Raw genomic sequence first — 16917 nt, 5'->3', positions numbered from 1 at the left:
CATAATAAATAGAAGATTTGCGAGTAACAACGAAAAAAATGCAACAAACGAGTTTCAGAACAGTAACAGATAAGTAGTAATATAGCGAATTGCATGAAATGAAATATAAAACCCCAATAAAAAATTCAAACTTGTGTATGTGTGTGTATGTTTAAAAGAAGATTAACCTGATTAAATAAAACAATGACGCCAATGAAACTAAGATGATGGTTAAAGGAATATAAATAGTTAATACTTCAAATGTACCTCTTAATTGTAATTTCCCAACCACGGTTTTTTCATTTTTATTAGTTGGATCAGTAAACAGACCGGTTTTATAGAATTTATCCATTAATTCATCCTTCTCATACCAAATCTTTAACATCCAATCTTCAAAAGCTTGTAATTCCTTTTCAGTTAAATCATCGACATCAACTGATAAATCTCCAAGAGGGATATCCTTTAAATTCCAACTCTTAATATAATGATAAATTATTGGTGGTCCATTTCCCTTTATAAAATGATTCTTTAAGGAGAATTTATCTTCACCAATTTCACCTGCTGCCAAATCTCCACATCCAGTAGTAATATCATACAAGACTTCAACGGATTCATGTAATTTACGTAATACTAATAATAAACCTCTAACTCTAGGTAATAATATATGTTTTAAAGGTGGTAAATTCTTAAATTGAGTATATTCTAATGATTTCTTTTTAGTTCTTATAGATGGAACTGTACCTTCTGGGAAAATGATTAAATAATAAGGTAAGATAGTTTTTGGTTTACCAAGTTGTTGCAATTGTTTATTAGTTCCCATAGCATCTGAATCAATCAAATCTAATTGTTTAGAAATGATAACTTTATCAGTTTCCCATTTTCTTGATAAGAATAAGAAATTATAATTCTTCATACCATAACCTAACACGGGAATATTTGACATATCTTTTAATACAATAAAGATATTTTGAGATAAATTTGAAGTATAACCCAAGAACCAAAGATATAACCAATCAGTATAAACCTGATGATTTGAAATGACGATTGAATTAGGGGATAATTTGGAATGAATATTATGTTGATCATCAACGGTGAATACTGTTGATGGAGATGAAGAACTAGAAACTAATTTGGAGGTATCATAAGTGATTGAAATATCATTTGCATGGATCATACTAACTAAGAAAGTCATCAATCTAAGGAAATGAAGTTTCGAAGTATTTATAAAGTATTGTTTATAGATATAATTGGCATCAAATAAGAATTTACCGATCAATTGAGTTCCCACAATGATCAAACTACCCGATATGAATAAGAATGCCGCAATGGCAGTTCTCACCACTATGAAGATCCGAAGAAGGAGACTATCCTTTTCAGTAACCACTGATGATGACATTGGATTTGGATTGATGAATTGATGTATGTATGCGTATAAGATGGATCTGATGGAATCAAAGAAAAATAAAACTGTACTGTGATGATTGACGGCAAAACTAGAGATCAATCAATCAATCTATCAATTCAAACTAGTTAACGATCAAATCACACGAGGAATATGATGCGTGAAACTTGATAAAGATATGATTCACAGTATTGTAATCTAATCGATCCGATCAATATAATCTAGATGTTAAAGGATTTTGTTGTTGTGTAAATTTGTATCTATTTATAAATGACCCATCCATCATCGGTGGTAATGGTAATTTTTACTTCTAATTTTAAAAGAGGCGCGCGCGCGTAAAAATTATTTTTTTAAGTTTTTAGTGGCAATTATATTTTTTTAGGGAGTTTTGTCGCCGTAATGAGTTTGGGATAGGGAGGGAGGTAGAGTTGGAAGGAAGGAAGGAGGGAGGTAAAGTTAGTTACCGATGGATACATTTTTAATTTATTTTTGACACACGTAATTAAAAGCTTAAATAGTTCATAATCAGCAATCTAAAGCTTGCTATCGTTAATTCACATGTGACGAGAACATGGTTAGTAGGAATGATATGTTATATTGTCACTGAATGTTAAAGTTAATTAGATGCCGATGGATGCAATGGAAACTAGATCTATAGGATCTTTCTCGCTAGCTATTAGTGACAGCGAGGAAAATCCTTGCGACCTCACGGAATTAATTGACGGAATTAAAGCCCACGCGCTACCAAACTGTCGTAGACAAAGAAAAATTGTATACAGGAAAACAACAATTATAGCTAAAATAGAATTTTGATGTTTAACTGATTTTCAGTACATTCTTTTAAATGATTGCCTTACTTATTTTATATAATTTTTCTTGGTCTACCTCTATCTATCAATGGGACGAGAATTTAACGTTTTCGGAGTACAAATATTTTCTATTATATAGTTAATTAAGATTAACGGATATTGCCTATTTTGATCCTGATTATTAAAGGATATATGCAAGGAGTTTAGACGTATTTTTACATTTTTACATACCTTAGAAGTTAACTTGGAGGTTAAATGGGATAGTCGGCTACATAACTATATAAAATAGAAGATTTGTCAAACTATTTATACTATTCATAAATTCATTCACTTTTGAGTTATCCATACCACTCTCACTCCACCTTTAGCAGTATGAATACTTTTTTTAACCGGGCCGATGACTGTGCATAATAAACATGACTTAACCACCACAGTTAATACCTTACCATGTAAACAACCTTAAATACCACGTTAATAAGCATGAAGTATCCTTGAAAGCATTACTTGAAATGCCTATTTAGTAAGCAAAACCTTAATTAGTAACTCTTTCGATAAATTAATTTTTTGCACTGTAAGGCTCTCTCATATAAGCGGCTAAAATCCCCAATCAGGTAACTCTCAACAAAAGTTACAACCGATGATGTCAAAAGGGAATAGAAAAATTAGCCTAACCTATTTCCATATTTATTCATTTATATGATCCCAAATTTATATAAAACTATTTCTGTGTTTGCTTCCCGTTATTACCTTATTTACTGTATAAGATCTGTTTATACATTATTATACTAACCTTCACAGCCTTAAATGGTTGAATCATTTACTTTATTTTCAACTTTAATTATTATACCATTTATTACTTAGTAATAACACAAAATACAATATATAGTTATGTCTGGCGACAATAACATATCTGAGACGGCTTCATTAGCATCGTCCCTTTCTCATAACGAAGAAGAAATCAGCTCTCAACATCAAGTCAACCCTATACATGATCATCCCTCCATCCATCTGACTGATAATGCTACTGGAGTGCAACCATCAGTATCGGAAATATCAACAGCTAGCCGTATTAAATCAAGACAATCTTCCGTAAAGACAAATAGGGTATCTCTAAAGAATAGAAGAGGATTATTATCAACCATAGTTTTAATTCCAGAATATGAAGATGCCAGAGATTATCCTTTATCAGTTAAATATACTATAGTGGCTATCATTGCTTTTGCTGCCATCACAGGTCCAATGGGTACTTCAATCATGTTACCTGCCATTGATGATATTGTCAAAAACTTAGACACAACCGTATCTATGGTTAATATTTCAGTGGGGATTTATCTTCTATCATTAGGTATTTTCCCCTTATGGTGGTCTGCATTCAGTGAAAGATTTGGAAGAAGAAGTGTTTATCTCGTATCATTTTTAATGTTTTTTGCATTTTCAATCGGTACAGCGTTAGCTCCATCTATCTCAGCTTTAATCGTACTAAGAGTTTTACAAGGTGGATGTTCTGCTTCTGTTCAAGCAGTTGGTGCTGGTACCATTGCTGATTTATTCTCTCCACAAAATAGAGGTAATGCGATGGGTTATTATTATTTAGGTCCATTATGTGGTCCTTTCTTCGCTCCAATCTTAGGTGGGGTTGTAGCTCAAGTATGGGGTTGGAGAGCTACCCAATGGTTATTGGTTATATTCAGTGGTTGTAATTGTGTATTGATTGTATTTTTATTACCAGAAACTTTAAGAAAAAGTGATAATTTAGCTGCTATAAGAGCCATGTTAGATGCAACTAATCCTCATTCAAATGATAAGGAAGAAGAAGAATCTTCTGGAAGTGGTGAAAAAGATGATTCTGATCCTGCTAATTTAACCTTATCAAGTTCCAAAAATCAAGAACCACTTCAAATTCCAAATGAAGTATTGCAAAGAATGGCTACCAATTTATCAAGATTCAGCTCTCGAAGTTCAATCCTTTTAAGCAACTTTCCAAATGACAGGGATGGTGATGATGAAGAGGACGAAATCGTGGTTGATCCTATAATGCCATCACTTTCAAAAGTAGCTACCAATAGATCCACCTATTCTCGTAAAGTAGCTCAAGAATTACTCGATGAAGAATTAAAGAAATCAATATCTCACATAGCATCCCATACCAATAATAATATAGACGGTGATGCCAATGTAAATCCAAATGACCAAAACGCAGTTCCTTCCAAATGGGATGAGTATAAACATAACGCTTATGAAATCTTAATTCGTCCTATGCATTCCATCATTCTTTTGAAACATCCACCAGTAGCATTAGTCATTGTCTATTCATCCTGTTGTTTTGCGGTGGTTTATTTCTTCAACATGACCATTTCATATTGCTATGCTCATGAACCATACAATTTCTCCAGTATCATCATTGGGTTATTATATATCCCCAATTCAATCACTTATATCATAGCTTCCATCATTGGTGGAAAATGGAATGATCATTTATTAGCTAAATATGCTAAATCTCATAATGGAGACTTGGCTCCAGAATCAAGAATAAGTTGGAATATTGTCACGGCTATCATATTATATCCACCTGCTTGTCTTATTTTTGGATGGGCATTGAAGTATGGAGAATTTTGGCTTATCCCATTGATTGGTACGGCTTTATTTGGTTTCGCTTCAATGTTGGTTATTGGTGCAACTGTAACATATTTGGTTGACACTTTACCAGGTAAAGGTGCTACCGGTGTGGCATTAAATAATTTAATTCGTCAAATTTTGGCTGCTACAGCTACATTTGTAGTAGAACCTTTATTAAGAGCCATTGGACCAGGCATTTTATTCACTATTTTGATGGGTATAATGTCCATTGCATCTATATCATTGATCATCTTGAAACGTAAAGGGCCATATTTTAGAGAGCATTATCAATTAGGAAAGTTATATGATAAGCTTTAAAACAGACTATTAATTAAAAGTAACGTGAAGTTAAGATAGAGTATATACATTTATGTTATTTATTATTTGCATTTTTTCATTTAAACTATTTATTTATTTTTAGAAATTCTTATGACTTATAAGAATAAAATATCTTCAAAAATAAAATCAACATTAACCCCAACAACTTTTAATTCATCTAATTGTGGAATTAAAACAGCCAAGAATTCCTTAAATAATTTTAAATCCTTGATTTTATAAATCTTTTTATTAATCTCATTAATCCCAATTGAAATCAATAATGTACCATAAAGATGTTTCTTTATTTGGATACTTAAATTATTAATTTCTTCCACACACCAATTTATCAATCCACTAGAATCAACATTTCCATTTTGATTTTTCTTAAGGATAACACTAATCTTACGATTATAAACCAGTATGGCTCTCTTTATAATAGATATATAGACAACGACCAAATTAGATAAATAATTAACCACATCAATCTTGGTTGAACCTTGAACACCAACAATTAATCTTGATACAGTACTTGACAAATAATTGGACATGGCATTTAAATAGCTTTCAACTCCTTTGTCTAATTGATTGAAGCTTTCAAAGTATATAATTATACTTTCGACTTTATCATCACTTAATTTGGAGATATTATGTTGTAAATCAAACACAAGCGACTTTTGAATTGACTCTTTACGATTCTGTAATTTTATTTTGGTGACATCTATAAGTAACAATTCATCACTGATATCTTTCCCTCGACTATTAGTCACTAATGCAGTTTCAATACTTCTTAATTTACCTTCAATATGAGCAATAAATCCAACTGATTGGGCATATTGATTATGCGCTATTTCCACATCAACATCATCTAAACGACTTTCCAATGATCGTATATCATTAAAGAATTGACCACGATCATTACCATTATTGAAAGTAGTGGCATTATTGTATTTAAGACTACCAGTAACACTATTAAGATCATGGGATCTATTACGAGAATGAACTCGAGCTGAAATATCTTGTAATACCATTTCAGCACTATTTCTATGGGATCCACTTAGTCTCTTTCCTGATTCATCAATACCTTCGTATACACCTGAGTTTCTCAATGAATCACGTAATTGTTTCTTTTCTTCTCTTAAATCAACACTATCAGATGTTGACATACGTCCAGCTGACATTAATCTTTCTTTTTGTAACATTTCATTATTACCTTTGGAATATGCTTCTGTAATTTTAATAAAATGATCATATCTATCAGTTTGATATACAAAACTTAGGGATTTTGATTTAATATTGATACAGTAAACTTTACTATCGTCAGCTTTATGTAATGATGCAGGAGGTTCAATAGCAAATAATTCAACTTTGTTCAAAGGCCAACTTTGAACGGCTTGTAATCTAGATTTATTACTACTATTTCCATTACCTCCATCTTGAGCAGTTCTTTTGGTGGCTATTAACAATACATCATTCAACACGAATAAATGAGTTAAATTGGTAGCTTTCCATGAACCAACATTGACTTCTTGCCATCGTCCACTTTCGGCTAAGACATGTCTTCCTGGTAAAGCTTGGATGAATTTAGAGGCTCCTTCCACATGTTTGAATAATGATTGTAACTCAGTGGCCCATAATTTTTCTAGCACTAATATTGATGATCTATCTTTACGTTTATTTGAGTTGCTGGCTTGAGCTAAATGTCCACCGTTACCGTTATTAGTTGAATTTTGGCTTGTTGATGGTTCTAATTCCAATTCCAATCTTCTTTGAGCTGTTTCATGGAAATATCCAAACACTTCTTCAAGGTCTTTCTTTGAGGTTCTTAATTGTAATAATTCATCTTGGGTTGATTTTAATTCATTCGTTAATAATAAAATGTTCTTTTGATTTTCATTAATGTTCTTTTTAATATCTCTTTCAATCACTTCTCGTTGTTTGGTAAGGACTTGGAAATAATCATAAATCTCAGATGCTGATCCATTGGTTAAATCAGCATACAACTTGCTTTCAATATCTTGAGGATTGTCAACTGATTGATTCCCTTCTGCAGCTTGACTAACGGTTGCTTCCAACGTTGGAACAGGAGGAAGGGTACTTAAATCAAATGGAGCAGCTTGAGAGAATGATTTCCCATGAGCATGAGCTGCTGCTGAAGCATGAATACTCATTCTTCTGCTCTGTTTCCTATTAGTGTTATTTGTTGCATAGGGATTCTTTTCAGGACTTGAACCTTTGCTATTATTACCATTCCCAGACGATTTCACCACAGAGCTATTCTCCACCGCATATGGATTATGAGTGTTTGTATTGGAAGCAGTCGATTGACCAGTCACTTGCCAAGCAGCTCGACTCTTCCTATGATTGATCTTGGTTTCAAACTCCATTTGGTTCAATCTTGCCTACCCTCTTTATGCCAAATCAATTGTTGATCTGTTTGTTATGTGATACTCAATTTTTGTACCAAAACTAAATCTAGAAACAATTTGGCCTAAAACAGAACATAACCAGAAAAAAAAAACATTTAACAGAATAAGCAGAACAAAAAAAACATAAAAGAAAAATAGTGAATTTTAAATATTGAATATCGATTATTCTCTTATTCAATTCCCATAATTCACACATAGAGTAGATCTAATCCATGTCATTGACAAGTACAGAACTAAACTACTTGGTGTGGAGATATCTTCAAGAGGCAGGCTTTGAACTAGCTGCGTTTGCGTTGGAGAAGAATGCTCGTTGTCTGGACTATGAGCGGGACGATAATCTGCAATTAATTTCGAAGATACAACCAGGATGTTTAGTCAATCTAGTACAGAAGGGGATGTTATATTCGTTAGCCGAGGACGAGGCTTCCGAAGAACCTGACAAAAATAACTTATCATTCTTTGGCACTTTATTAAGAGAAGAAATAGAAAATGGAAACATAAATGATGAAGATACAAATGGTGACGAAGATAGTGAAAAGAAACGATTCCTATTGAAGTCAGAAGTACCTATAAATGGGACAAATGAAACTACAACAGAAATGGAAATTGATAGTATAGAGGAAACTAGTACCCAAACATCCAATGAAGAGTTTACCACCAAAATAATAACACCAAGAATAACATATGATGAAAGTTTAGTTTCTCTGTGGCATCCAAGTACAGAAGTATTTGCATATGGTAAAGATAATTCAAGTGCTATTATAAATGCCATCAAAGATGATTCTATAGCCGAGTCTGTTAATTTGGTGCATCCAAACGTATTAAATCTCATAAATGAAATCAACGTAGTTTCTTGGTCTCCTCATGGTAATGTGTTGGTGACAGCTGGAAGTAATGGTGAATTAAGAGCTTGGTCTCCAGATGGAAAGTTAAGAAACATAGCTCATCTATTTAATGATGATATACCTGTTGAAGGTGCTTCTACCCCTAATATAACTGATCTTCTTTGGAGTGAATCAGGTCAATTACTTTTATGTATAGATACTCATGGTCAAGTCAGTATATGGAATGGTAATACATTATCGTTGATCAAACAAATCAATCCTCCTCATATATCAGATAACTCCAATACCCTAATAGCTGCTACTTGGCTTGGGGATGACAAATTCGCCGTTTCTACCATCAAAAATTCAATCAAAATTTATTCTGTCGATATACAACAACAACCAGCAGATATTCAAACAGTTGGCTTCCTTCATGGCCATGAGAATACAATAACGAACTTAAAATTAAATGATCAATCTAAATTATTAGCTTCAAGTTCTGATTTCGATTATCAAATTAAAGTATGGAGTAGAGGTTCATCTCAAGAGGGTCTTGATTTAAATGTTCCTGGTGATAGTATAAAACCCCATAATTCTCCGATAGTTGGATTGGAATGGCTTCAAAACTTAAACAATACTGATAGTGTGCTATTATCAGTGTCAATAGATGGTGTATTAAATATCTGGAATGCTGTATCAGGAGTCAATTTATTAAGTACAGAATTATTCAAGAATAGTGATAACTTTAAAATTTCCGATGAATCAGATGTGAATATCAAACAAGATGCATTAGTATTTACAGTGTCTCTTTCATCAGATCATAAATATCTTGCCTTAGGTGATGATCTAGGAAGAGTCAGTATATGGGATGTATCATCTGAAGCATATACAAGTTCAGGATCAGGACCTAAATCTGTATTAAAATGTTTAGCTGTTTTTGCGGCTAACATACCTAACGATCTTTCTTCAATAGATTCAAAGACAGGTATATGTGATATTCATTGGGACAACAGTTCTGCTAACTTGTCTGTATCTTATCGTGGTGTAAAGAGTGTTATACTTGGTTGGAAAGATTAAAATCCCTCCATGTAGATATGTGTTTAAATATGAAATTTTTATGTTCTCTACACCCTTGTATTATTTATGTATTATAAACTAAAAAATCGTATATTATTTTAATTAAGATTCATACAAACTTCAGATCTACGTAGAAATGACCGGCATTAAATGTGTTTTTTTTGGTTTCTTTTTAAGTACTGGCAGCATCAACGATACTTGCAGTGGCACTAGCGATATCAGCAGCTTTTCTGGCACCACCTGGCATAGTACCAGGGAAAAAGATATCAATATAACAAGTGACTAACGAGATAAGAGCAAAACCAATTCTTAAAGCTGGAGGTTGGGAAGTATCACCTTCCTTTTTGATGACATTAACTGGTTCATTTAAAAATGCTTGGATAGCTAAGAATACAGCAGCCCAAGATAACATTTTGTTTCTCATGAACATAGCTGCCATAGGTAAGGTTTGTGAAATCATACTAGAAGCATCACCACGAGCGGCTGCTGGAGCGTGTCTGAAAGGAACTACTAAGTCTTGTCTAACCTTTGGAGCCATTGTGATTGATATATGAAAGTAGTTGTAAATAACACTATAAAGTTATCTATGTGATTTATTTTCGTTGAATTTTTCAGTTTAAGATTTTTCGGTGGTGATCTTTTTGCGCTCACTCTCTCAACACATACTAATTTTTAATAGATTAGCCTTTACTACATAGTCATGATTGATATGCTTATATATACCACAGTATAACTTATATATTAAGTTATCAATGAATAAATAAACTATATAAAATGCTAATAAATTAAATCCTTTTGACCGTAATAATGACCCACTAACGTTATGATCATATCAAGTGTGTAACTTGTATTATCATCCAATTCTTCCATGGGAACCTTACTGGCTAATTTCAAGGCTTTTTTAGCCAAATCTCGTATTATCGAACATTCACTAGCTTCAAGTTCGTTATCAATTCTTAAGAACGTCATCCAAATCCATTTTGATAAATGTTCATTAGTACTTTTACTTAACCATTTTGTGAAATATATTAATAGCTTAAAGATATTACCTCTATCTATGCTATTAAAGAAACGTTCTATTTGAGGAGGATCATTTTCAAATACGAGCTTCCGACATTGAGCTGCAGTATCAGGTAATAGTGATGTGGTAATTACACTGTTTGCTATTATACCATGATGACGATTGATATCTTGCTTGATCGTGACAAACTTTGATAATAAATCTTTTGACCAATTAGAATCAACTCCAACAGGCTTTTCATCCAACTCTGACTCATGCTTCCTTTTCAAGCCTGATGTACCATTTGTTCGTGGAGCAAAATGAACTAAGTCATCATTCTCAGCTTCCTCTCTTACTGATTTCAAATAATTAGATACCTCTTCGCTGGTTTCCGAATCAATACCTACTCCATTAGATGGAAATGCAGGATACTGACCAAATGTGGGATCTAGATAACTACCAGTGTCATGTTCTTCCTCTCTATGTCCTTGCCGTATATGTGACATCTAATTATAGAGTCATAACTAACACTAAAAAAATGCAATTGTAAATATAAAAATATTCGCGATAATGCAAAAGTACAAACTGTTTGGGGAATACATCTAATTATCAGACGTCAATTGCATAGAATAAAAGTACCAATCAACATAGAAAATGGGAGCAAAGTTGTCTTTAATGGCACCCTCGGCACAGACGGTGGCTATATCGTCTTATGTTGATGTTCTAGAGAATTTTCGATTTGTGGAGATGTTAAACAATTCACGATTCTTAAAGACGATAAAGGCAATCGATTCTAAAACAGGTAATTACGTGGTAATTAAAATCCTCATCAAACCATCAAATGGATATAATCTAAAGTTGGATGATATAGTGGCATTAGAAGCTAGGCAAGCATCTATGCTATCTCAATATAACAATATACTACCGTGGCAAAAGATTATTGAAACTGATAGGGCTGGTTATCTAGTGAGGCAACTATTGAAGACAAATCTATACGATAGACTTTCACTTCGTCCATTCCTTGCTCCTATTGAAAAGTCCTTTATGGTATTCCAAATGTTAAAGATAGCGAGTGATATACATTCCTTAAATATTTATCATGGAGATATAAAACTAGAGAATTTCTTAGTAACGTCATGGAACTGGCTTATGTTAACTGATTTTGCTGATTACAGTAAACCTACATATATCTTAGAGGATAATCCCAATCAATTTTCATTTTATTATGATACATCAGGAAGAAGAGTATGTTACTTAGCTCCAGAAAGATTTTATAGCTCACAGAAATCGAATTTCATTGTACAGAATGTCGATGATGATGGTCATTTCAATGGCGATAAACTTACAGAGGAAATGGACCTATTTAGTTTGGGTTGTGTTATAGCGGAACTTTATTCTGATGGAGAACCAACTTTTACATTGTCCCAATTATTCAAATTTATGAAAAACGAATATGTACCAGATTTATCTGCCATACAAGATACCTATATACGAGAGTTGGTTACTCAGTTACTTGATATTGATCCATCCAAAAGACCTCTGGCATCAAGTATCTTAAGAGATTATAAGGACAAATGCTTTCCACTGCACTTTTATGATTTCCTTTATAATTTCCTTGGTGAATTAAACACCAGTGATTCATCCCTTAATACTCGTAACATGTCATCCAGTGATTTCAAGATCGATCATATTTATTCAAGTTATGCAAGAATATCACAGGCATTAAACTTTAAGTATACTCCCCTTGATGGTCAAAAATCACGTAATTCAATAATAAAATTAAATCTTCCGGGAATGCCACCAAATTACAGTATCAAGCCTAATCCATCGAGTGAGCCAAAACAACCAGCATTAATCATTTTAAGTATCGTGTTTTCCCTTACAAAGTCATTAAAACGAGTTTCATCCAAACTTAAAGCAGCTGAATTAATCCTTGCTCTTTCAGAAAGAATAAAAGATGAAGAAAAACTTGATAGGTCATTGCCATATTTAATGTCATTATTCGATGTTTATAGGCCAAGCTCTGGAGCACCTATAGACAGTTCGTCAACATCAGCCATAGTGATATGCAAGGCATTGACTGCCATCACTGCTTTATTAGAGTCATGTAAATATATCACTCCTATTAATGTTCTCATGTTTCAAGAATATTTATTACCACGGTTAAATGCATTGTATTCTCTTAGATTACTATCGAAAGAAAGGCAAAATTTGTCAACTCCTTTGGATACCACTAATAATTCTGTTGTCGATGTTGAAAGACCATACAAAGAGGAAATCCTTGACGATGCTGACCTTGTGAGAATTTGTATTGCTCGATGCTTACCTTACTTGGCATTAACGGCAAAAAGGTTCCTTATGATGTCAAAAACGTTTAAGAGCGAGACACTCAACAATATCAATAGTAAGTTGGGTTCATTATCTTTGAATACAAACTATGGTGATGATTACAATACATTCAATATTTCAAAGGATCAGTTAGATATTCCATTCAAAGATTTGACGTTGAAGATATTAATCGATAGTAATTCTTATGTCAAGATCAGCTTGATCAATAACATTCTCCCTTTGTGTGACTATTTCGGAGTTGACAAGACAAACGATATCATTTTACCTCATTTAATTAGTTATTTAAATGATTCAAATTATAGTATTCGGTTATCATTCTTATCATCAGTTTTAGAGATTGCTCCCTTTGTGGCGGTATTATCATTCGAACAGTATATTTTACCATTACTTATTCAAACCTTACGTGATCCAGAACCATTTGTAGTTCTTAAAGTATTGGAAATATTCAATCAATTTGTGGTAAATAAATTAATCAATCCGGAAAAGGAATTTAACGTTCTGGAAATCTATAAGGAATTACTTTCAAATTCAACTAATCTTTTATTATTACCAAATGAATGGATCCGTCAAAGTGTATTAACATTAATTGTATCAATAGGTGATAAATTAAGTGACGCTGATAAATATTGTTTTCTATATCCAGTCATAAAAGGGTTTTTATCATACGATCCCTCGGAAATCAGTTGGGAAGCTTTATATGTGTGTTTGACCAAACCTTTATCAAAGCCAGTGTTTGATCTTTCCGTTACATGGTCTTTAAATGCTACAAAGAAGGCATTGTTCTGGAATCAAAAGAATTTTTCATTAGTATCTAATACAACAAACTCATCTAAAAAGCTTGTGGCATTTTCAAAGAATATGGCTAAATCAGTTTATCTTCCCATAACTAATAATAATGAACCCAATAGAACTTTAACTAATGGTGGTGCCGAAAAACCAACATTTCCGTTATCTGCCGAAGATAAACAATGGGTTATAAAATTGAAATCTATCGGATTAGATGATAAAGATTTGATTAAGATATTCATTTTACGTGATTATATATCACATATTAGTACACCAAAATTAAATGAAGGTAAGGAGCCCGATGATATAAAGTTCTATCGCATAAGAGATCTTATAAATCTTAAACCTCGGAATATATTTTTTCAAATTACTTATAAATCAGAGCCATTAATCACAGCATCAAGAATTACTAGGTCGGATGTGGATGCTTCAACTAATCCTGGTGATTCTGTTTCACTTAGAGAATTTGAATCAAGATCATTAAATTCCTTCATACTTCCCAATCTTAATCGAATTAAAGCTTCGGTGCAGACTGTTCAAGAGAATGTATTTGGAGAGATGGAGTTAAGTTATGATGGTATTGCTCATGATTCAATTCATAGCTCTTCTCATAAAGTTGTCAAAGATCATAATGGTTCGACTCATAAGGTTTTCACAAGCAATAGTTCAAAAATAGTTACTGCGAATTCGAGTCATGATTATCAAGGGGATAATCCATTTATATTGAATTATTTGACTGATCTTGCCTTAGACCCAACATTAAGTGATTTCCCTGAATTTGGTAGTTATGTGAAGAGTCATAAATCAGCTATGTTGGCTTCATCTAAGAAGAAGGAATTACCCGTTAAGGCGGCAGGCATATTAATCTCACAAATAGATCAAGGCAGCACTGGTGGATTCACTTGTGTATTAGCTAGTCCTACTGGGGAATTTATAATCACAGGATCTGAGTTGGGTGGTTTAAAAATATGGGATTGTGTAAAAATGAAAGAAGCTATGGCATTAATGAAAACTCCAAGTTTAAGTTTACAATTAGGTTCTTCAATTACCTGTATTCAATTCATTCCAAATCGATTTGTGTTTGCTGTTTCGACTGCTGATGGTATAATTCGGATTTATAGAATTGACGTACTTCGAAATAACAAGAAGATTACAAAGTATCTGGATTTAAGTTTGATTCGAAAATTTGAATTAGATGCCAATACGTATGCTACAGAACTTCAATTTTGTATTTCTGAAAAGCTGAGTGTGTTAGTTGCAGTTACTACTGCATCTAAAATCCTTACCATTGACATTATCAAGATGAAAAAGACTCTTGAAGTTCAAAATCCTCAAATTCATGGAAATATCACTACTTTCATCGTAGGTGATAAAATGAGTTGGGTGATTGTTGGTACAGATAGAGGTATTCTTTCGTTATGGGATATTCGATTTAAGATATTGGTTAAGAGTTATAAAGTGAAACTTGATCAATCACCAACTACTGGAATCAAGAAATTGATGATTTTCCCTGGTGACTATAAATTACCATTAGGTGAGTCATTAAAGGATTCATTTGTGATGATTGGAGGAAGTGAAGCTCCTGATATTTCTATTTGGAGTATACCTGATTTCCAATGTAAACAAATCTTACGGTCTTCAATTCAAGGTCGGAATTTTGGGGATAGATATAGTCTTACTGAGGTTAGTAATTCAATTAAGGATTCGAATCTTGATAATGTGATCGATAGTATCTCATTAAACTTGGATAAAATGTACTTGGAAGATGAATCTGGTAAAGCTACTGATTGTAGTATGAGTTCATTCAAATATTATCCAAGTGAACATAGTTTCATTAGTACAACGTGGGATCTGAGAATTATCGTATGGAATATTCAAGATATAACCGAATCAAGTGCTATTGGAAAAGGTATTGAGACTATATTTGTTCATACTGCCAAGATGGTTTGTGAAGTTTATAGAACGGAGCAAGCAAAGCCCGATTATGGTAAACGAAAGGAAAGTTATGATTTAAAGAGTGTAGTAGCTTTACAATCAGGTAGTGCCACTGATCATCAAGATAAGATATCTGATGTTGAAATGGTCAATACACCTACCAAGATGATCATATCGGTGGATAGAATTGGTAGAGTTAATGTTTATAAATGAGTAAATAGTAAATTGCGAAAGAAAACCGTTGAGATGAAAAATAGCACGGAATTATTTTCCGCATATAAAAATAAAAAAAGTAATAATTTATTTCTTGTAAACCATACGATTATTGTATATCATTCAACTTACAACTAGAACAACATGGGCTTTAATGATATCAAGGGGATGGAGATTGCTTTGGAAGAAGCTAAATTAGGATATGAAGAAGGTGGAGTTCCAATTGGTGGAGCTTTAATCTCAGAAGATGGGACTGTATTAGGACGTGGGCATAATATGAGATTTCAAAAGGATTCAGCTACATTACATGGAGAGATATCCACTTTAGAAAATGCAGGTAGATTGAAGGGAAGTGTGTATAAGAACTGTACTATGTATACTACATTATCACCGTGTAATATGTGTTCTGGAGCTTGTATAATGTATGGTATCAAGAGAGTTGTGTTAGGAGAAAATGTTAATTTCGTGGGAGCAGAAGAATTATTGAAATCCCAAGGTGTTGAAGTGGTAAATATGAATAATCAAGAATGTATTGATTTAATGAAGAAGTTTATAGATGAAAGACCCCAAGATTGGTATGAAGATATTGGAGAATAGACTTGAGATGTGAAAGTATTCAATATTTGAAGAGTTGGAGACATTAAACGAACGAACGAACGAACGAATGAAAAGTATCTGAGTATGTACATAAGTATATCTCTTTAGTTATGCATTATGTAAATAGTTATGAATAAAAAGCATTACTTATAATGAAAGACACCATGTTTGATGATAATTAAGGTCATGATACTAGAACTATGAATACCTTGAAAAAGTGATAAATTAACTGATAAGAAAGGTTATTAACTTCCACATTCTATACAATTACACATTCAAATTACGCTTTCATTGTTAGTATCTTAACTATGTGTTATTACTTACTATATGGTATATGCCTTTAAAAGGGTGTGACATCAGACCGATTAAAAATTGTCCGTTTTCACACGACCCTTTCTCTTTTTTTTTTTTGTCACTGAGTTGTCCCTTAACTATGAGCGTCACACTAAAGTGTCTCCAACAAAAAAAAATTTGAAATTAAATGGGAATGAACGATAATTTACCACAGATTTAGTAATTAGAAAGTATCATATTGAATCAAACCCAATTACACACCAATCACCTTCCTCGTACTTACTGTGAGTCC

The 16917-nt window shown here is 32.9% G+C and overlaps 8 protein-coding genes across 8 annotated transcripts; 4 read left to right on the top strand and 4 right to left on the bottom strand. All coding sequences in view use genetic code 12, as the record gives it.

Moving 5' to 3' along the window:
• Nucleotides 1-151: 151 nt before the first annotated feature.
• Nucleotides 152-1375, bottom strand: DFJ63DRAFT_315401 (putative acyltransferase; the record flags this gene model as incomplete). Its single annotated transcript, XM_064906545.1, has 1 exon — nucleotides 152-1375. The coding sequence occupies one exon, from the start codon at nucleotides 1373-1375 to the stop codon at nucleotides 152-154; it is 1224 nt and encodes a 407-aa protein (XP_064760115.1).
• A 1703-nt stretch (nucleotides 1376-3078) lies between these two features.
• Nucleotides 3079-5124, top strand: QDR3 (Qdr3p; the record flags this gene model as incomplete). The annotated part of the gene is made up of 2 exons (XM_064905257.1): nucleotides 3079-4018; nucleotides 4103-5124. The coding sequence occupies 2 exons, from the start codon at nucleotides 3079-3081 to the stop codon at nucleotides 5122-5124; spliced, it is 1962 nt and encodes a 653-aa protein (XP_064760114.1).
• A 58-nt stretch (nucleotides 5125-5182) lies between these two features.
• Nucleotides 5183-7700, bottom strand: EXO84 (exocyst subunit). Its single transcript, XM_064904302.1, has one exon. The coding sequence runs from the start codon at nucleotides 7506-7508 to the stop codon at nucleotides 5241-5243; it is 2268 nt and encodes a 755-aa protein (XP_064760113.1). The 5' UTR covers nucleotides 7509-7700; the 3' UTR covers nucleotides 5183-5240.
• A 62-nt stretch (nucleotides 7701-7762) lies between these two features.
• DFJ63DRAFT_337490 (uncharacterized protein) lies at nucleotides 7763-9451 on the top strand (the record flags this gene model as incomplete). Its single annotated transcript, XM_064908560.1, has 1 exon — nucleotides 7763-9451. The coding sequence occupies one exon, from the start codon at nucleotides 7763-7765 to the stop codon at nucleotides 9449-9451; it is 1689 nt and encodes a 562-aa protein (XP_064760112.1).
• Nucleotides 9452-9623: 172 nt separating this feature from the next.
• Nucleotides 9624-9989, bottom strand: DFJ63DRAFT_337489 (uncharacterized protein; the record flags this gene model as incomplete). The annotated part of the gene is made up of 1 exon (XM_064908559.1): nucleotides 9624-9989. One exon carries the CDS (start codon nucleotides 9987-9989, stop codon nucleotides 9624-9626), a length of 366 nt encoding a protein of 121 aa, XP_064760111.1.
• A 239-nt stretch (nucleotides 9990-10228) lies between these two features.
• On the bottom strand, nucleotides 10229-10957 carry DFJ63DRAFT_337488 (uncharacterized protein; the record flags this gene model as incomplete). Its single annotated transcript, XM_064908558.1, has 1 exon — nucleotides 10229-10957. One exon carries the CDS (start codon nucleotides 10955-10957, stop codon nucleotides 10229-10231), a length of 729 nt encoding a protein of 242 aa, XP_064760110.1.
• Nucleotides 10958-11105: 148 nt separating this feature from the next.
• VPS15 (ubiquitin-binding serine/threonine protein kinase) lies at nucleotides 11106-15836 on the top strand (the record flags this gene model as incomplete). The annotated part of the gene is made up of 2 exons (XM_064905440.1): nucleotides 11106-12625; nucleotides 12713-15836. 2 exons carry the CDS (start codon nucleotides 11106-11108, stop codon nucleotides 15732-15734), a joined length of 4542 nt encoding a protein of 1513 aa, XP_064760109.1. The 3' UTR covers nucleotides 15735-15836.
• FCA1 (cytosine deaminase) lies at nucleotides 15837-16742 on the top strand. Its single transcript, XM_064907261.1, has one exon. It carries the CDS (start codon nucleotides 15879-15881, stop codon nucleotides 16329-16331), a length of 453 nt encoding a protein of 150 aa, XP_064760108.1. The 5' UTR covers nucleotides 15837-15878; the 3' UTR covers nucleotides 16332-16742.
• Nucleotides 16743-16917: the final 175 nt, after the last annotated feature.

The sequence above is a fragment of the Scheffersomyces coipomensis genome (assembly GCF_036884675.1).
Source record: "Scheffersomyces coipomensis strain NRRL Y-17651 chromosome Unknown DFJ63scaffold_7, whole genome shotgun sequence".
NCBI lineage: Eukaryota > Fungi > Ascomycota > Pichiomycetes > Serinales > Debaryomycetaceae > Scheffersomyces > Scheffersomyces coipomensis.
This window is presented reverse-complemented; position numbering and strand designations above follow the sequence as displayed.